Source organism: Leopardus geoffroyi, chromosome D2 (assembly GCF_018350155.1).
Source record: "Leopardus geoffroyi isolate Oge1 chromosome D2, O.geoffroyi_Oge1_pat1.0, whole genome shotgun sequence".
In the NCBI taxonomy this organism is placed as follows: domain Eukaryota; kingdom Metazoa; phylum Chordata; class Mammalia; order Carnivora; family Felidae; genus Leopardus; species Leopardus geoffroyi.
In genome coordinates this window covers 57,439,996-57,461,206 of record NC_059334.1, presented here as the reverse complement: position 1 = coordinate 57,461,206, position 21,211 = coordinate 57,439,996, and the positions used below count along the sequence as shown (strand labels likewise).

General features: G+C 52.8%; 1 protein-coding gene across 7 annotated transcripts in view; it reads left to right on the top strand.

Moving 5' to 3' along the window:
- CRTAC1 (cartilage acidic protein 1) overlaps nucleotides 1–21,211 on the top strand; it is a 158,210-nt gene that overhangs the window by 80,310 nt on the left and 56,689 nt on the right. For all 7 annotated transcript variants that reach the window (XM_045438483.1, XM_045438476.1, XM_045438475.1 and 4 more), the window contains exons 3-4: nucleotides 4,089–4,285; nucleotides 17,592–17,728. In XM_045438483.1, coding sequence (XP_045294439.1) covers nucleotides 4,089–4,285; nucleotides 17,592–17,728 — 334 coding nt within the window. The remainder of the gene's footprint in view (nucleotides 1–4,088; nucleotides 4,286–17,591; nucleotides 17,729–21,211) is intronic.

Below are 21,211 nucleotides of genomic sequence, written 5' to 3'. Positions count from 1 at the left end.
GTGTTACTTTTCATAACGATGAGAACTTAGAATTGTGTAACTCTTCACAGTTTACCGAGTGTTATCACACACACTATCTCAGCCTTACAGCCATGCCATGAGGTACGTAGCAGCCCTGAGTTAGGGATGAGGCAGTAAGGGACATGTTCAAGGTCACAGCCAGGAAGGGGCAGGGCCAGGGCCCTGTGCCCACACTGCTCCCCTCCCCTAACCCAAAGGCCCTCCCTGTCCACAGCAGTCCTGTCCCAGAGGACGGGCACCAGAATTAGTTGGCACTCACACGGTATGGGTTGTGCCCTACCAGTGTCCCTCAGGCAGGTTTTCTAATTGCCACCAAGCCAGTCACTTCTGCCTGCTGGCCCAGCTTTGATGTTATGAAGTCACGGCTGCTTTTCAAGAACACGAGACCCTGTCCCACTTCCCAAGCCCCTTTAACTGAGCCTCAGCTCTTCCTGAATTTCTGGAAGAAACCAACGATTTCTGGCAGGTGTCAGAGAGAGGATATGTGACATTTCACATCCCTCACCTCCAGCCCCTGAGGGTTGTCAACACGGGGACCACCACCCAGAGAGACCGTGGGTGGGTTAGTGACTGTGGCCAACCTCGGTGCCTCAGTCTCCACATCTGTAAAATCCTGTAAAATCCATGAGGATGAAGTGAGATGGTGGGTATACGGCGCTCAGAAGGGTGCTTGGCACGTGATGACTGCTCTATTGATGCTGCTCGTGATTATTTTCATCCTCTCACTCACTCATACGTTGGACAGACATTTGTGGAGCACCTTCTCAATGCCAAGGATCGCTGTAGGCACAGCAAATGCAGAGATGTAGCCACATGCTTCCTGGGCTCGAGAAGCATATGTTGTAACGAAGGGAAGGGATGTTGGAACACAAACAGCTCTGCCCTCGCAGGAATAAGCGAGGTGCAAAACACCGGGTACCCGGAGAAGAGAGCGCATCCAGGCGAGAGGCAGTCGGTAGGGGCAGGCTGCGGGGGAGGGCGGGAGGGGGAGACCATTCCCCACGGAAGGGGGCAGCTGCAGCTGAGCAAAGTCACAGGAGCTGGAGAAGGCAGAGACTGTTTGGGGGTGGGGGGCGGGTGGTGAGGAACCCGACAGGAGCATCTGCTCCGGGGAGAAGAGGGGAGGGGATGAGACTGGTTATCCTGGGGGAGGATTGTGGGAGGCCCAGATGTCAGTCCAGCAGACCCAGCAAGGGGCAGCCTGGGTGGAGGCAGGACAGTCAACTCTGCATTTACTTCTGGCTTCGCATCAGGGCTTTTTGGGAAGCCTAGTAGGATCTGTTGGTTTGGCTTCGTGTCTGTCGTCCTTAGGGGTGGTGGTGGGAGGGAAGGGGCCACAGTGTCAAGATTCACCCCAGGCCGCCAGTTAGGTTTAGGCAGGACTCCACGGCACCTACCCCTTCCGTAACAGATGGAGGAACTTGAACCGGCCTGGTAACCCCACCCCGCTAACCCCTAGGGAATGCCCTGGAACTAGCACCCCCAAGCTCTCCAAAGAAGAGATGATTCAGGGCCATCTGCTCCCCCAGGGCCACCACCATGGGGGAGCAGGGACCTTGTGGGCACACCTGCCACCGAGGCTTCAGGGCCAAAGGACTGGCCTCCAATTTGCACAGAGCCAGGCCCCTACCTCCCTGTGGCCACATTTGTCGACACGTGTTGTGACCCCTGAGTTAGTCCAGTTTGCAGAACAGAAACCCAGAACCTAGCAAGGGAAACTGACCAGCCTGAGGTTACAAAACCAATCTGGGGGAAAGTCAGGACCTGGGAAAAGTAAATGAAATCGAGGATGAGAACGTGCAAGTGCTGTGGGAATGGCAGGCTATTATCTCCTCCTTCATGGGCATTTCTCATGGTCGCTACTTTGGGGGAAGTCACCAGAAAGATAAAGCAGAGAACCGGGAGCGTTGACACCATGGGCAGTGTGGAAAGAACACGGGATTTAGACCCTGGAGACAGTTAGAGGCCTGGCACGGCCAATACCAGCTGTGTAACCTTGGACAGCTCACTGCCTCCCTGACCCTCAGTTTCCTTTTCTAGGAAAATGCCTTATCAACCCTCCTTCTGTGGGGCTGAGGTGAAACAATGCATCTGATAGTGCTTTTAATGAGCCCTGGGCTCTAGGACTGTGGTGTCTTGTGAGGAGCAGTAAGATGGTGGCAACCAGCAGACCTGGGGGCTTGGAGGACTAGTGTGCAGCATCCTGGCCCTTTCTGTCCCTGGGGGCGGGAGCCAGCTGCTGCCGGTGCTGGAACCCAAGTGTTCTGTCTCTCCTGCCCAGACGCGCCCCATGGGTCATGCCGGGCCCTCGACTTGCAGACCTCAGACACTGTTCATCAAGGCGTGCAAGGCATGACCTTCCATCACTGGGTGCTGACGCAGCTCCCAGTGAGCTCTGCCCCCCTGCCCCACCTTAACACACTGTGGGTGCCAAAATGCGCCTGGCCAGTTGCTCAGCATTCCCCAAACTTCACAAGCTCTGCATCTCAGTGACGGAGGAGAGGCCCAAGTTGGATCAGTTTCAGGAAAACAAGAAGTGATTTCTCTCAAAGACCTTGGCGAGGTCTTTCCGCTCACCCCATCCCCACCCCCTGAGTATTCTGGGCCAGGACAGCCGGAGGCCTGCAGCTAAACATCACTCAGGATGTACACGCTTAGGTTAAAACAAAAGCAGGAGGCCGGGACTAATGGATGGACGTTGGCCAGGTTCCTTAGGAGAGCCTGGCAAGCTGGTGTTCCCTAGAGGTGGGAGGAGGTCTTCAGACGGCTATGCCTCCCGAGGGTGACCTTTCCACAGATGGAAAGGCAACAGGAAGAAATCGACTGTGGGACACCTAAACCCTTATGACTCAGACGTGGATTCTGAGGTTTCTTTCAGTCATTCAACAAGTATTTATTGAGCACCTATTGTGTGTGAGGGACTGTTCTAAGCCCTGGCGAACGAAACAGACAAAAACTTCTGCCCTTGGAGCTGATATTCTAGTGGGATCAGACAGAGAAGGAAGAGATAAACAAGAAGATAGGGAACGGTCTGCTGCTAGTAAAAGCTTCAGGGGAAGAGAGCAGGGATGAGGGATAAGAGTAGTGGGGTGGGGAGTGTTTGCAGGTTTCAGGAATGTGGCAGGAAGGCCTCACTGAGAAGCAACAACAGAGCCAGGGAGACAGCCACGTGGATATCTGGAGGAAATGGCTCCTGGGCAGAGGGAACAGCAGGTGCAAAGTCCCTGAGGCAAGAACATGCCTGGGGCTTCAGTGCAGCAAGAGACTGAGTGGCTGCAGGAGAATGAGACCGGAGAGATGACAATAGATGAGCATTTTAATCTTTCATATGGAGTCCCTTAGAAAAAGAGATCCAACGGATCCACCCACTGACTTTCAACGTGTTTGTAATCTCCGTTCGGGAGGTGCCCATTTCATGCTACTGTGTTTAAATGCCGGGGCTCTGTCAGGAAAGAGTCATTGCAGACCTCAGCAACAAAGCCTCTGCTCTTCCAGGGCTCGTTTGTGCAGCAAGTGCCTGCATCCAGGACCTAGCACCTGACACTTACTAGCTGCATTACCTTGGGGAACGGCACCCTGACCCTCATTTTCTCCAGTGCAGCTCATCGGTTGCCTCGTCTGTGAAAAGCATTAGTAATACAACCTCCCATGCCCACCCCACTTGCTTATTAGATTTAAATTAGTGAGATCATAAATATGAAAGTGTCTTTTACATTGAAATGGGCAAGGTAGATCTAGGGGGGTGGTCATTTTCTTCAGTGAAGCCCGTGGTAAGGGGATTGTCATGGGCTGCCCATCCCTCTGTGCCACTCTGCTTCTCATACTGTGTCCCATGTGGACCCAGCTGACTCTTACTTTAAGTGAGTCTGTATCTGATTCAGGGACACTCACCAAACACCCAGGGACTCCCAAATGAGCCAGGACTGAATTGCGCCCCCACCCCCCACCCCCCCACTGACCTGTCTGGGAGGATTTTCCAAGCCCCATTGCTGAGGGGAGGGTGGGGCAGGGACCCCAGGTGAGCCCAGCTGCTCCTCCTCAACACCCCCTCCCCCTACCTCCTCCAGGTACAACGGCCCCAACCTGGTTCTGAAGTATGACCGGGCCCAAAAGCGACTGGTGAACATCGCAGTGGATGAGCGCAGCTCCCCTTACTATGCACTGCGGGACCGGCAAGGGAATGCTATCGGGGTCACAGCCTGCGACATTGACGGGGATGGCCGTGAGGAGATCTACTTCCTCAACACCAATAATGCCTTCTCAGGTAAGGGTGTGGGGCCCTGGGCCTCTTCCTGCTTCCCACCCTCTTCCTCCCAACACCAGCTGGAGGTAGGGCCTTCCGGGCCCTGGCCTTTCTCAGGCTACTGTCTCCCTGAGACTGTCTCAGGCTACGGGCTCCCCCAGGCATAGACCCCTGCTGCCTCCAGCACCTCGCTCTGTCCCAGCAGAGACCCCCAGGAGGACCCCTTCTTCTCTTGTAAATGAAGCTTGTTCTCAGCTCCCAGGCCCTGGGCCTAGAAACTTTGGAGCACGAATGGTGGAGACCCGTTCTCTCCCTCAGACTTTCTGTCCTCCTTGCCCCCCAGTCCTCCTAACCCCTCCCCTCCTTTCCCTCCACTGCTCACTGGACAGATGGCCCCCCGGAATCGCCCTCTATGCTGCTTCTAGGGGACCTTTCAAAATGCTTTGAAATCCTTCAAGGGCCCCCCACAGCTTTTAGCTGAGCTCATTTATTCACGCCACAAATTCCTGCTGAGCACCAACTCCATTCCAGACTAGAGGTACTAGAGGGGGATACAACTTGGAAGAAGACGGACTTGAGTTCATGGAGCCTTTCCCAGCCCAAAGTGTCTCATCTGACTTACCTGGGGGTCTTGTATAAATGCACATTCTGACTCAGCAAGTCTGCGTGGGGCCCAACATCCTGCATTGCTAACATACTCCCAGGCTATGATGATGCTGCTGGTCCAGGGACCACACTTTGAGTAGCAAGGCCCTACAAACCAAGGAATGGCTGAGGAAAATTGATGCCCAGAAGGCTAAGTAATAGTAACAATAATGGTAACAGCTAATACTTAAGTAGCACCTACTGTGTGCCAGGCCTAGATCCAAGCACTTTATATTAATCGTCTCATCTAAGCCTTGCAACAACTCATTTAGGTAGGTTCTGGGCATCCCACTTTATAGCTGAGGAGACCAAGGCACAGAGGTCACATGACTGGCACAAGGCCACAAAACTTGTAAGTCCCAAGATTCAAACCCCGGGGTCTGACTCCAGATCCATCCTTTAATTAAGATACACCCAAGCCCTGGGGTACTTGGGTGGCTCAGTTGGTTAAGTGTCCAACTCTTCATTTCGATCTCATGGTTCGTGGATCGGGCTCTGTGCTGACAGTGCAGAGCCTGCTTGGGATTCTCTGTCTCCTCTCTCTCTCTGCCCCTCCCCCACTCATGCTCGATTTCTCTCTCTCTCTCTAAATAAGTAAAAAAAAAAAAAAAAAAAAAGGAAAGAAAGAAAGAAAAGAAAAGAAAAAAAAGATACTCCATGGCCTTGCTCAATCCTATGTCCTCAGGACCCAGTGGAGAGCCTGACTCATAGTGGGTGCCTAGTGTTGCACAAGTTGGGGGACTATGTACTTGGGGCTAAATATCAAAATGGTTCCCAGCCCTTGACTCTCCCATTCTCTCAAGCCTGAGCTCAGCCCACTAGAATGAAGTCCATTCCCATGGGGCCACATCTGCTGGGAAGTCCCAGGCCATAATGTCCTCCTGGGGCACTCAGAGCCTCATGTCCCTAAGGAGCCAGGTGGGACATGCGTTGGACTCTTCCAGATGGCAGAAGCCTCTTCGGTTGGTCTAGACAACACCCTATAGTTCAGACTTTATGTATTCACCATCCTGGACCCTCCCAATCTCCTAGAGGCAGGTGATTGCCTGGCTCTGGGGTTCACCTTCCCCACCTCTTCCCCAGCCCGAGCACACACATTAGCTTTCCTTGGGCCCATAATGTTGCCCCCACTGGTTTTTGAGGCCAGGCCAGAATCCAGCCCCTAGACTGCCCTGATGTTGAGCCCTGCCAGTGGCATGAATGGGAGGAGAAGAGGATGGGGCCCGTGCCAGGGGCAGGGGCCGACACAGGCGGGGCTGACTGGCTGGCAGCCAGCCTTGTGCAGCCAAGAAACAATGAGCCACAGCCCCGAGTGGTGTTTTATGGGTTTTCATCTCATCTTGCCACCAAGTGAGGCCTGAGAGATAGTAATTATCCCTACACAAATATCAGGCCATGATTACCCAGCTGGATTTACTGCCCTCTCTCCAACCAAGCCAAGATTGGATTAGGACACAATTAATTGATGGGCTGATCAACCCTTTAAGTTGATCAAGGTCAGGAGGGGAGCAGCAACAAGGGACAGCGGTGAAAGGGGTGAGTCCCCAGGAAGATGTGGGAGGGCAGGGAAGCAGAAATAGGGAGAACTATGGAAGGCGGAGGGGGGGCGGTGTTCAACATAGGCTTGGCAGGCAGGATGCCAGAGGAAGGGGACAGACTCTCCTCCCTACTCACCGAACAAAGAGCACCTGGGAGGAGACTTCAGGTGGCTCTGAAGCAGTAGCCCCTCCCATGCTCTTGGAGTGTTCCATTGTGAATCCTAGGACAGAGGTGCGCGGCCCCAGCTGTACATTAAAATCTCCTGGGGAGCTTTTATCACTCCCAGTTCCCACAGTGCACCCCAGTGCAGTCCAATCTGAATCTCTGGGGGTGGGACCCAGTTAGCAGACTGTAAAGCTTTCCAGGTGATTCCCATGTGCAGTCAAAGTTGAAAGACTAACCAACCCCCCACCCCCGCACCAGTCATGTTAGTTCCGTGCCCAGCCTAGCCTAACCATGGCCCCATTCATTCATGAATGTATTCATTCATTGGACAACTATTTAATGAGCACCTACTGTGTGCCAGGCTCTATGCTAGGCATTGAGGATGCCCTATGAATGAAACAAAAATCCTACCCTCCTGAAGTTTACACTGTATGCCCAGTACAGCTATATATTTCTCTAGGTACCTGACTCTCATGGACTCTAAAGTCCTCATACCGGCACCCCCAGCCCAGCTAGATTTTGAACGTCCTAAGAGCACAGTCAAAACCTGATAAGTAAATCCCGAAAGAACAGACAAGGCATGAGTCATTGGGCCTGAGAGGAGGTGTGCCAACCAAGGTAAGGCAAGGGGAGGCAGCAACATGGAAGACCCCCAGGAGGTCCTGGGCTTCCTGGGTTGGAGGGCACAAGTGTTCATCTGGGAGAGGCTGGAGCTGGGCCCCCAGCGCTGGGGTAAGGGTGACAGTGCCCAGCAGCCTCAGCTCCAGCCGTGCAGCTCCCGGTGACCTTCTGTGGGTTCGAGTTCATTTTTCAGTTGGGTGATTCAGTCGATTCATCGACAGTGGGCAGGTGTGGAGCCGGGATATTTGTGCCATGTCAGCGCCTCCTTGGGTCCAGCTGGCACGATACTCAGCCACTGCCACCCTGCCCACTGTGGGGAACCTGAGATCCCCTCTAGGAGCCCTGCCAACCCACGCCTGCCCTGGCATGTGCCTGGGAGGGACCTGTGGAAGGACAGCCCTGTCCCCTCCCTTAGCCAGTCTTTGGGATGTCAGCACTGGTGTCCTGGAGAAGGGTTGAGACCCTGCATCCTGGCAGTGGGGGTCAGTCTGTACAACACTGGGGTCTGCACCTTACTCACTGGGTGACTTCTTTCAGCCTCAACCCCTTCATCTGTAGAACACGAAAAATTCTATCCGCTTCATAAGCTCAGCTCCCTCCATGAGCTCCATAGACTATATCCAGAGTCTCTGTCGTGGCCTATAACACCCCTCCTTGGTGTGAGCCAGATTGCCCTTCTGACCTCGTTGCCTCCACTCACTCACTTCCTCTTGCTCACCATGTTCCCACCTGAGGCCTTCATACTTGCTGTTCCCTCTGCCTGAAATGCTTTTCCCACCACTATTGTCAGAAATCACTCCTTCCCTTCATTCAGGCTCATCCCCAGATGTCCTACCTACCATCCCCAGATGCCCTACACCTTAAATCCCTATCTGTCTCTGCTACCTTAATTCACTTTATTCTCTTCCTAGCACTTAGCACTACTGAAAGTATGTTATACATTTGTTGTTCATCTCTCCTACTCAGCTCCACAGGTGTAAAAACTTGGTCTTGCTTGCTGCTGTGTGTCCAGGCCCAAAGAAGTGCTTATGTCACTTAATAAACATTCAATACATACATTTGAATGAGTAACTGAGATACTCAATGAAAAGCACTTATAATGGTGTCTAGGACTTAATAAGTGCTCTCCAAGCAATAACCATTATAATCCTGCAGCGTGAAGCAAGTCAGAGGCTTTAGAAGTTTCCTGGGCAGAGGGGTCAGGCCTCCCTCCTGGCCCATGGGAGAGAGAGACTCTAGGAGCAGAAACAGAAAAGGACCATTATGTAAACAAGTACCACCCAGATAAGGGTACCAGGGGGACATGGGTTAAGGATTAAGAATTGGAAGATAGGTAGGAGGGAGGGAACAGAAAGACTGACCACAATCCCAAGAAGGCCTGGGCCACAAAACCAGCTTATGGCTTAACTTAACTGGAAAAATACAAGCCAGTGTGGTTCAGATAATACATTACTTGGTGAAAACCACGTAGGAGGGGATGTAGGACAAAGGAGGACCAGAGGCTGGTGCCAGCACCTCCCTCGCCATCCAAGAACCCAGGACCTCCTGCAGCTCCCAGTCAGAGCCCATTGCCCTAGGGATCTGGTGCTGGCCAGCCTAGCTGCTGTCCTGTGTGGCCCCGAGTTCTCCTGCCCATGTAACCTTGAGTAATGGTGGTGTGGGTAGGGGATGGGCCAGCGGCAACTGTGAGCCCCACCACTTACGTTATTTTTACTCGCTGAGTTCAACAGAATAGTCACTAATAATCTGCTGCCTTCAATCTGCATATACCTCCCTCCTCTTCTACCGAAACAGTAGTGTGTACTCTACTCACGTGGCTGCTCTTGGTTTGTTTCATTTAGCAATCAATTTTGGGTATTATTTCACAGCAGCACACAGATAGCTTGCTCATTCTTTTGATGGCTGTGTAGTACTCCATTGTGTTGATTTGCCGTTCACCAAATCGGTCCTCTGATGATGAACATTTAGGTTGCTTTCAATCTCCTGCTCCAACAAGCCGTGCCACCAAATGAATAAGTTTATGCAACATACCATTATCCACAATGGCGGGTGTGCCTGTAAGGTGAGTTCCTACAAGGGAATCACTGCATCAGAGGAGCATACGTGTGTGGATTTGATAGGCATTGCCAAACCACCCTACAAATGGACAGTCTAATGACATTCCATTTGGCCCTGACGCGAGTGAGCATTTCCCAACATTCTCATCGACACAATGTGTCGTCATTTTTAATATTTGCCAATCTTATAGGGAAAAAATGGTACCTGAATGTAGTCTTAATTTTCATTTTTCTCAAAACGAGTGAGGCTGAGCATATTTTTATGTATTTGAGTCTCTGCTCATCGTCTTTGCCCATTTTTTCTATTGATTATTGGCCTTTTTCTTATTGATTTATAACACCTCTTTATAAATTAGGGAAATTAGTCCTCTGTCTGTAATGCATGTTGCAAATAGTTTCCCCTTGTTTGTCATTTTTGTTTTGTCTTTGTTCATCGTGGGTTTTGCAATGCAGAACAATTTTAGGTTTATGAACTTGGATTTATCGCTGTTTTCTCTGACGGCTTGTGGGCTCTGTGTCGTCCTTAGGCCACCGGGAGGGGCTTCTGTGCCCTCTCAGAGAGAAGGGGTCAGTCACTGTGCCAGAAAGGAAAGGGGACGGGGGGCGGGTTGCATTTCCAGCTTCTGCCCACACCACAGATGAGCCACCTGCTCTTGAAAGCACCCCCCGTCCGGCAGCTCCCTCAGCCAGGCCACTTGCAGCTACACCCAGATACGCTGTCTCTTGCAACTCAGAGTGTGTTCTGTGGCCCAGCAGCACCGGCAACAGCCAGACGCTCAGGCCCTATTCCAGACCTACCAGACCAGAATCTGCATTTTAACAGGATGTCCTTGACTTCCTGTGCCTGGTAAAGCCTGAGTACCTGCTCAGTCTCCACCTTCTATCCTAGTCGGCTCCCAAGGTCTCCTCATCCCCAGCCTTGTTTCCTTTGGGTGCACAGTGCTGATTTTCAGCTCACCCAGCCTGGCTCCCTTTGGGAAGAAGCTCATGAGTGCTCAGGCTCCCTCCCCTACCCCTATGGGGCTTCATTTACATGTGGCCCCATAAGAAGGCAGGATAGATGAGGCTGTCAAAGCAGTTCCATAAAGAGTATGGGGCCCCAAAGGCCATTTTCTCAGAACGAGGTTCCTTAGGAGTCAGGGACTAGACTGCCCTCCACCAGCACCCCTCCAGCTCTTTAATACAAGGTGGGATGGGGACACTTTGAATTCAGGCCACTGTTTGAAGCTCAGCTTTGCCACTTAACACCAGATGTGCATCTCTAAGCAAATGACTTAACCCTCAGAGTCCCAATTTCTCTCTGTAAAATGAAGAACCTACCTTCCTGACACGACATGGAGAGGGCTAAATGAGCTGATATGAGTGAAGCATCTGGCAGGGGTTGGTCAAGATTTCCCTCTTCACCCAGGGATGGAAGGAGGAAGACTGGGGTCAGAAATTATATCACGGTCAAGGGAAGTCTAGGTTCCTTCTTTATTAAAATGTCCTTTGCCTAAACTAGTCCTTTCTTCCCCTGAGGCCATCACAGCTTTGCTGGCTTTCCGTTGACTAAGTCTTATAAAGCATTTTATATTTAATATCAGCTTATACAGTTGTCTCCTGGGATGTGGCTCATTGAGGACCTGGAGTGGTCATGCCCTGTAATTCCCTGGGTGATGATGGTGGCATGGTGGTGATGATGAGGGTGGTGGTGATAATGATGGTCATGATGGGGAGGATGGGGAGGAGGGTCATGATGACGGTGACAGGGGTGGTGAGGATGGTGGTGATGATGAGGGTGGTGATGATGATATTTTTTTTTATTTTCCAAGTTTATTTATTTTGAGAGAGACATAGGGGCGCCTGGGTGGCGCAGTCGGTTAAGCGTCCGACTTCAGCCAGGTCACGATCTCGCAGTCCGTGAGTTCGAGCCCCGCGTCAGGCTCTGGGCTGATGGCTCAGAGCCTGGAGCCTGTTTCCGATTCTGTGTCTCCCTCTCTCTCTGCCCCTCCCCCGTTCATGCTCTGTCTCTCTCTGTCCCAAAAATAAATAAACGTTGAAAAAAAAATTTTTTTATTTTGAGAGAGACATAGAGCAAGTGTGGGAGGGATAGAGAGGGAGGGGGGAGAGAGAAAATTCCAAGCAGGCTCCATGCTGTCAGCACAGAGCCTGACGTGGGGCTCGAACTCACAAAACCATGAGATCATGACCTGAGCCAAAACCAAGAGTAGGAGGACACTTACGCAAGTGAGCCATCCAGGTGCCCCTATTATTTTTATTATTTATGGAATTTATCATGTGCCAGATACTGTCCTAAGTACTTCACATGCCTTATAGAATTTAACTCTCACAACAGCCTGATGAATAGGTGGCCATTCTCCTTATCCAATATTACAAATAAGAAAAAGACAAGCTGATGACTTGCCTAAGGTCACCCTAGGCCAGGGACGTTGCAGGCTCCCTCCTTAACCCCGCTGTTTGGCAGTAATCTCTTTGCCTTATGAAGGAAGTTGGAAGCGGAGCCCTCTTCCCTGCCACACACATAGCTCACTCTTCTCTTCGCCACCAATACCAGACCACAAACCAGGTCATCTCCCTGAGGTGGGGGAGCCCATGGGGGAGGAGGCACTCAGGCCAATGATCCTTAGGAAGAGCCCTTTATGATCCAAATGCACCCTCCTAGTGGCTCCAAGTTATCCTCTGGGGACAGAGCTTGGTGTGGAGGGGATGACAGAATGGTGACTTGAGGGCCACTTGCTTAACACTGCTGCCCTCAATGTAGAACCTTCCCCTTTTATTTGTCTGATGATTCCCCCATCTCTGCCCCTTCTTCCTCCTACACCCGAATGAGTCTGCTCCTGGGACACGTTCTTTCTCCTCTGCCCCAGCTCCAACCTCACTGCTGTGCAAGCTGTTATCCTTTGTGGCCAGTGACCTCTTGGACATGTCTTCTCTCCACTTTGGGACCCTGTCAGATGCAAGTGGCCACTCCCAGCTGGCCCAGCCTCCCTGTTTCAGTCGCTGTCCCTACATTGTGGACCTCTGTCACCCAATCCCCCCTGCCCTTCATGCTCCAGCTTCCTGTAGCCCGTGCTTCCTCTCACTCCCCCTATCATCACAGAGGTGTCCGCCTTTTCTCCCTCGCTAGCTCACTCCTCACTCCACTGCCAGGTTAATCTTCTGGAAACACTGTCTTCCCCAGATCAGAACCACCAAGGCCCCTTCACCGTCAGTCTTGGAATTAGTGGGTCTCTCCTGCCCTGCCATGTTTTTCCTCCTCAACCTCCACAAACTGTCCTCTCTGGCGTCAACTCTGCATCTCTGTCTATGCACCCGGCCTGCCTAGAGCACCACCCCTCCACCTAAGCCACAGAGCGCAGCACACAGAAGCACAGGCTTTGAATCTGTCTCCACCACTTACTAGTTCTCTGACCTTGGGCAATTGACTAATCTCTCTGCCCCCTCAATTTCTCCACCTGTAAAATGGGTCTATACCAGCTCTCAAGGTGGCTGCGGGGTTTCGGCAAGAGGATGGCTGTGAAAGAGAATGCTTCACACAAAGCCTGGCCATGCCAAGTGCTCGATAAACAAGAGTCATTGTTGTTGTTACTCTGACCCTTCAAGTACGGGTACACATGCCTCCTCCATCATGAGGCCCTCCCTGCTCGCTACAGCCCCTTCCACCCTGACTCCATGGCATCTCCAGGATGTATCATCCTGTCCTGTTTCTCGGAGCTCTAATAACTGTGGGGTCTTAGCTAGGTCCCTTGCCTCTTGTGCATCAGGTCAGGGGAATAGTGCCCACCTCGGGGGTTGCGGTGAGGGTCAGTGAATGAATATATGTGCCTGGCACATGACTGAATATACATGAAGTGCTATAGAAATGTTAAGTAATATTAGTTTCACTGTGGTCCCACAGCATCTCCTCTACTTACCCTTCCTGTTGTAGAATGGACTGTAAGCACCCTGAATCGGCCACCAGGACTCCTGCTTCTCTGTGGCCTCCTACTGCACTTGGTACCCAGCAGGGCATGATAGACCCCCCGAGCCTCACCTACAGGGCCTTCCCAGCTGGCCACCTGGCAGTAACTGGCAGTTCCAAGCCTCCTTGAATGCCAAGGTGCCAAAGTCAGGATGGGAATTGGGAGCCCCCAGACCTGCCTCTCACAGGGGCTGTGACCCCTAGCACCCCATGTCTTGCCCATGAACACCCTTCTCTTTCTCCCAGGCCTCTGCCCTCTCAGAGTCTCCCACAGGGGCTCAGGAGAGCCCCCGTCCTCTCCCTTCTTCCCGAGCAGCTGCCCCCCAACTTGGCGAGGGACCCCAGGGCAGAGTGCAGCTACAAGGAGCCAGAAGGCGGGATTACACGCTGACATGGGCCGGAGGCCAGTGCCGGGTGGTTATTGCCAGTGCCATCGACCCACACAGCTCACTGTTTATCTGTCTTCCTGACACACCTAATTACCCAGGTTGCAGCTGCCAGAGCGTTTGCTCTTCCTAAATCACGGGCTCCCATCTCTCCTCACCCAGGCCTCCGGGCCTCTGCCTGTAGAGGGGCTGCCATTGATTTTGCCGTTCCCATTTATGATCTACAAGGCTCTGCATCGCTGTTGCACATTTTACCTTAATTAGTTTATTCTTCTGGGCGTCCCTGGTCAGCTCAGAAGCCAGGAGGTGGAACAGGGGAAGAAGCTAACAGCACATGGCGCCCTGACCTTTCTCCAGAGCCTGGGTGGACATCCAGAGACAGCAGTTTGCTAAGAATGGTGCTAGGTCCACGGGATGTTAATAGATGAGCTGTGAAGAGGGGTTCCATGGCCAACTGTATTTGGGAAAGACTGTATTAAATGATTAAGCAGGGGCGCCTGGGTGGCTCGGTCTGTTAAGCATCTGACTTCAGCTCAGATCATGATCTCGCAGTCCATGAGTTCAAGCCCCACGTCGAGCTCTGTGCTGACAGCTCAGAGCCTGGAGCCTGCTTCAGATTCTGTGTCTTTCTCTCTCTCTCTGCCTGTCCCCCGCTCACATTCTCTCCCTCTCTCTCTCTCTCTCTCTCTCTCAGAAATAAACATTAAAACAAATTTTAAATAAGATTAAGCAGGTAATTTATTGCAAGACTTTTTAAAGGTTTTAATAGACTGATGTCCATGGAGAATCTCGAGGGGGCATGATGGAAGGTGTGGTCTTTCCCAAACTCAGATGATCACAAAATCTTTTTTCCAGCCATCTCACAGACCAGGGTTCCATAAAGCACACTCTGGGAAATGTTTGCCTTGGGTGAGCGGGAGGAATGGGAGGTCATGAAGCCAACAGAGAGGGACAGAGTCATCCTGGTCCCGTTTGTTCCTCTTGTCTCACTGAGGTAGGAACTCAACGGCATGAGAAATTTCTGCCACTGAATGCACGGGTACCCGTGGTGCTCTGTGAGCCCCGGCTGCCGGCAGCTGCCTTCTCACCCCGGCCCGCATTTCACCAGAAGTTAACCAGGGTACTTCAGTGGGGACTAGACGAGCGGGAGGTTACTGTCTAAAGGGGCCCTGGTGTGACAGAGGAGGGCAGGGCCGCTCACTGTTGGGGGAGGCTGGAGACCTGGAAGCCTGCCGGCCCTCCGCAGAGGTGCCTTGAGCGTCAGAAAGCGATGACCAGGCTGCCGCCGCCTCGGGAGCAGCCGTGAGCACAGCGGGCCAGGCCCACAGTCCTCTACCGCAGTCCTGAAATCCAAACCATTCTGAGAGCCTCAGGTATTTTGTTTTTTTTTTTAAGTTTGTGGGAAAGTGAATTGATAGCAAAACCTGTCCTGGGCTGATGTGAGCTATTTATAGACTTTATTTATCCCACTTAGTGTGAATATTCATATATTTTACGGCAGAAATATTAATGTGTTTAATTATAGGGTGCTGCCCCATCCCTCTTGGGGGTGTTATGTAATAAATGGTGTGTGCGCTGTGTTACCTTTCTAAAATGTGAAAAAAAAAATCTAAATTTCTAAATACATTTGGCCCCCAGGGATTGTGATGAGGTGCTGTGGGGCTGCCGTGAGCAATGCTGACCATGTCCCCGGGGCTTCAGTGCCTTTTTTTTTTTATGTGGATTTATTTTAGAGAGAGAGACAAAGAGAGTGAGAGCGGGGGAGGGGCAGAGAGAGAGGGGGACAGAGGATCTGAAGCAGGCTCCAAGCTCTGTGCTGACAGCAGAGAGCCCGACCTGGGGCTCAAACCCACGAACCATGAGATCATGACCTCATGACCATGAGCCGAAGTCGGACACTTACCTGACTGAGCCACCCAGGCGCCCTTTCAGTGCCTTTCATCCTGTAACTCTCACCGCCACAATGTGGGGGAGGAGGCACAGGAAGGAGTCAACTCCCTTGACCCCCAGGTGAGGAAACCAAGGCTGGAGAGGATAAGGAACCAGCAAGGCCTGAGCGGAAATTGGCGTGGGCACAGGCTCAGGCCATCGGAGTCAGCACCTGTGCTCCCATCCAGAACCAACTCCTCAGATGCCCCCGTGGCCTTCCCTCCCAGGCCGCCATGGCTCTGTGCAGACCCCAGATGTGGCTCCTCAGCCAAGCCTCCACAGAACAGACACCTGCAGGCCTCCCGGATCTGCTTCCTGCTCCCCTCAGAAAGGGCCTTTCCCTCCCCCAGATTGGCCTCTGCCCCTCTAAGAGAGTCAGGCTCCAGTGCCAGCTCCCTGGTGTCTGGTGAGCATTTGAGGCCAACTCCAGACCCCACAGGCCACGCACCAGCCCCCGTGGGTCCCTGTGGTCTGAGGAGGTTCCCATGGGAGGCCACTCAGAGAGCAAAGCCTTTTGTTGTCTCCTGGGCAGAGCACCTGAGAGATCCTTTATATCCACCCTCACCTCACATGCTCACACTCCCACAGTCCTCTTCAGTCACTCGTTTCATGCACTGACTCTCGCCAGAGCCCTGCAGTGCAGAGCTAATGTCCCTGAAGAACCTTCAAGAGTGGCCCATCTGTAACATGGCAATGACCACTTGGGTCTAGACCACTTGGTCTCATAGCTACCGCCTTGAGGGAGCACTGTGCTAAGCCTTTGGGGTACATCATCTCACATATTCCGCACGGTAAACTTGACACAGTTATTACTGCTGTCCCATTTCCAGGGAAACTGGAGCTCAGAGATGCTAAGCAACTTGCCTAAAGTCAACAGCCAGCCCCCAGTAGTAGAATCTGGGTAGAACAGAGACCAGGACTGGGGCTTGTGTACTCTAAACCCAGATGTCTTAACCGCTGCAGCATGCTGCTTCCTTCCGCCTAAGCCCATGGCCTCTCCCTTGGGCCAGCCAGAGAGTCAAATGCAGGGGCCTGTCCCCAGGTCCACTCTTCCCCAGGCTCACCTTCCTGACTTCTGCAGCTGCTCCTTGCGTGTGTTCCTATGCCAGTTCTTGCGAGCAGAACACGATCCCTCCTAAAATATGACTGCTCTGGGTCTCACAGGAGCAAGAAATAAACTAGGGGTGACAGCAGAGCGGAGAGCTTTGATCAAGTGGTCTTAGAAAAGCTCGAGCCTCCGGCCACCAGAAGTTCTTCCCTGCTTCCCCAAAACCAAGCTGCTTAGCCATGAATGTGCCTCAGGAGGCCACAGACCCCCTGCAGTTACATGTGGTATATCGTGTGGTGCATGTGTGTGCGACTACCTGAGCTCAGGGTCCTCAGCCTCCATCCACTTCTCAAAGGGATAGAGACCACTGCTCCCTAGGGCCTCCCAGGGCTGCCCAAACCCTGCACACCACCTGGGTGCTGACACTGCTGCCGTCCGGTTCCCCTGGGGGTGGGAAACAGATCTGTCAGAACCCCACTTCCAGCCCCTTCCTAGATCCGGACTTAGAGCTCCACCCACCAACCAGGATCATTTTTTTCTCAGACCCAGATCAGGTCCTGCAATCCAGCAAAGAATGTAGGAGGCAGCTCCTGGGGAAAGAGAGATTCTGGGTTGAGTTTGGGTGCTGAGATATCAGCAATCCCAAATCTCCTGGATGTTGCAGGAACATGGTGCAGAATGTGAAACCCAGCTGTTGAGAGTCATTTCGGACACACAGCAGTGGTAACATTTCTTCTGTAGTTCCTGAGGCCTGGGCTGGCTCTTTTCATAAGCCTCAGAGTCTCTTCTCTCAACTGAAAATACCTGAGTGCCCCCCAGACGGAGCCTCGCCTGCTTGAGTGAGTGCTGCAGGGTGCACTCACCTTGCCGCAGGTGACCCATCCACCTGTGGCCCCAACCACCTGTGGCAGGTGCCCCGAAACATACCTGTACGCTGGCCCGCCATCCACCGGCGCTCCCTTCCTCTTCTCTCCAGGGGTGGCCACATACACGGACAAGTTGTTCAAGTTCCGCAACAACCGGTGGGAAGACATCCTCAGTGACGAGGTCAACGTGGCCCGCGGTGTGGCCAGCCTCTTTGCCGGGCGCTCCGTGGCCTGCGTGGACAGGACGGTGAGTTCAGGGGTGCGTGGGGGGCCTGGGGAGAAAGAGGGGGGCACGCAGTGATGGGAGAGCCTGGAGGGGAGCCAACAGGCAGACGTCCCCCGACAGAGTGAGGCTGTCCGGGGCAGAGCCCAAAGCTTCACCGTGCCTTGCGCATAGTAGATACTACATATCAACAAGACTTGCAGGGTGAGTTGCAGTCTACTTTCATATCCTTTCTCCCTGGAGGCCCTCCCGGCAGCCAATGAGGAAACGGGTCAGGGGCTGTCATCATCGTGTCCGTCGGGCAGAGGAGGGAGCCAAGGCCCAGCTAGGGGCAGTGGCTTGCCTGAGGACCCAAAATAGATTGGCAGTGTGACTAGGACGTGAATCAGACTTCTCTAGCTCTAAACCTCGTGCTCATTCATTTTTTCAACCAGTATTTATTAAGTGCTTACTTTGTGCCAGGCATTGAGCCACAGAGCTCTCCCCGAAAATATTTGTGGAACAAATGAAGGCATGACAAAGAGGTTCATGGGTGGGTGAGTGGAGGGTGGCCCGAACGTCCAAGTACTCTAGTTAATCAAGAGCTCTGTCGCCGCGTTCGCGCCTGCTAGTCCACCGTACCGCAGGGGCCATCCCAAAGCAGGTGGGGAGGAAAGGCTGAGGAGGAGGGCAGGGGCAGATGCAGCCACCTGTCCTATGGGGTGGCCCAGCAGTCCCAGCCAGAGCAGGAGGCTTGCCGTGGAGGTGATTTATCCCTCCTGTCACCTGCTCCCCTCCTGCCCCCTCCTCGGCTTCATAGACAGTCATCAGTAAATCAGGGACCCAGCTGCTGCCTAGCTCCATTCTGGGGGCAGGGTCGAGGGGCCTTGCTCATTTCAGGATTGAGATGGCACAAGGGGGTTGGGGATTCAGTGTGAATCTTCACAGCAGGGGCCTCCAGGCCTTGGGAGAAGGCAGGTGCCAGGTATAAATATTTATTTCTTAACAAGCTGGCACTGGGAACAGAAGCCAAGCTGGGCTGTGAAGCCACATTTAGCCCTGACCTGAATCTTTGCCACCTGGACTCCTGCCTGGTGGGAGGGAATGAGGAGGCGGCAGCTCTGGGAGCGGCCCCCACCAAGAGTAAGAAGGGTCTGGGGGGTACCAGGGCCGGCCGCTGCTGGGAGCCTCTTCCCAGGCTCCTGCTTCCTGTCTCGCTCCTTCTGAACCAAGGCTTCCCACACGTGGCCAAGGTGGAAACCATCTCCGATCTGGTGGCAGGGCCTGAAGGTTAATCACAAAGAGATGCACTCTTGTCCTAACAAGGTCATCTGCACGCCCACGCCTTTAACCACAGGACAGAGGCACCACGTGAAATGAAAAAAGAAAAAAAAAAAAAGAAAAAAAAAAAACATGCTTTGGCACACAGCACTGTAGGCAGGCACTTAGCGGCTTGCTCAACCCCAGCCTCAGGGAACTAGAAAGAACCCCTACAGTCAGTCTGCCACCAGGAAGGGGGCTGCTTTCTGTGTCCAGCCACCACTGCTGCCTCAGCAATCCCTGGGGCCTGAGAACTGTGGAAGGGAGCAGTAAGGTGAGGTCATGGCCGCTCTGGAAATTGAGAAGTAGGAACATAACCTGGTTTTTGGAAACCCAAAAGCAATCTTAATAACGACAGCTAACCTTAATAAAGTACCAACATGCCAAGCCCTGTGCTCAGTGGTTTATATGCATCATCTTCCTGAATCTTCACAATAAGCTTATGAGGTACATGCTATCATTATCCCCATTTTACAGATATGGAAACTAAGGCTTCAGGCAATTAAGCAACTTGACCTTGGTCACATAGTAAATGGCAAGCAAAGCCAGGAATGGAGCCCTGCCTGCCTGAGAATGAATCAGACGCCATGGCTCCCCTGCTTCTGGGTGAACCCACAGCAGACACACATTTCTAACCACAGCCTCTGTTACAGTGTTCATCCTACTCCTTCCTCAGCCCCGCAGCCCCCACTGGGAGCCTTTTAATCTACCTGTTCCCAAAGTGTGGTCTCCAGACCAGCAGCACCAGCATTGTTAGAAATGCAGATTCTGAGGCCTGACCTCCACTCCACCCGCCAGACCGGCTGAGTCTGAACCCACGGTGGGTGGAGGCGAGCAGAAATCTGGGTTTGAACTAACCCTGCGGGTGACTCTGGTGCAGGCTGCAGTTTGAAAGCCATCTCGCACGTAAATGTCTCAACCCTACCCCGTGCCCTTCCTGCCCCCTCCCCAGCAGCCCTCACTCCCTCTCGCCCCCAATCCTGGCACACTTGCCTGCCCTTTGTCTGCAGCTGCCTCATCATTCACCCACCTTTCTGGATCCAGCTGAAAGCCGGTCTCTTACAAGAAGCGTTCCCTGATCGATAATGATTATGCCTCATGTTTATATAGCATTTTTATCTCTCGGAGACCTTTCACATGTGTTGTCTCATTTCATCTTCTCAACAACCCTGCCAGGAAGCAGGGAGAATATGATTCCCCTTTAACACATGAGGAGACGTAGCCACAGGGGGTGAGGAACCTGCCTGAGGACAAAAAGCAACGTAGGGGCAGAGCCTGGATGAGGACCAAGCTAACACCCCTAGACCATGGCTCCGGGAGTGGTTCCTGGGCCAACAGCATCACCTTCACCTGGGAACTTGTTAGAAATGCAAACTCAGGGCCCACTCCGGAGCTCCCGAATCAGAAACTCAAGGGATGAGAGCTAGCGTCTGTGTTTTAACAAACCCTGCAGGCAATTCTGATGTAGGCTGAGGGTGAGCCCACTGCCCTGCTGGGAGTCTCTTTCCAGGCTCATCTCTGAGAATCACCTCAATGTCCCAGAGCGATTGTAGTCAAGGTCACATGTGAGTCTCTGCAGCCTTCTATAGCCATAACACATCTGTGTTTGTCAAGTTTTATCAGCCCAATACATTGAAGAAAGGAACTGGCTATAACGGAAGTTTATCAACATCCTAATTTCTAGCAGAGTGCCTTTCAGTTCATTTGGGCTTAAATTGCCCGTTTGTTGACAGGACTGCTAACAGCTGGGAGGGTCAGGCATGGGCACGGGGAGGGCACACTCTCCCCTTCGGGCCCGTTCATTCAGCCTTCATCCTGTCATTGTACCCCGCTTCTGGGATGGGCAAGAGCCTTTCAGGGTCCTCCCCCAGTCACGAAGCTGTGTTGCAAAGCGGTGCATCTCAGACTTCAGTTTTGCACAGGGATCACGTGGAGTCTTGTGAAAATGCAGCCTCTGATTCAGCAGGCCTGGCGGAGGGGAGGGGTCACCGAGAGTCTTTATTTCCAACCTGCTCCCAGATGACACCGATGCTGCCAGGCCAGGGACCAGGGAGGAGCGAGATTCGTGAAGCACAGAGTCCCAGGTGGCAGGATGGGGGCTCAGAGAACCAAAAAAGAAGGGGCATAAATATCTTTAGAGAATATCTTTTCCACCTTCTCCAGCTTCGGCCCCTGACACACCCTACCTTGCCTTTCATATTCCACCAA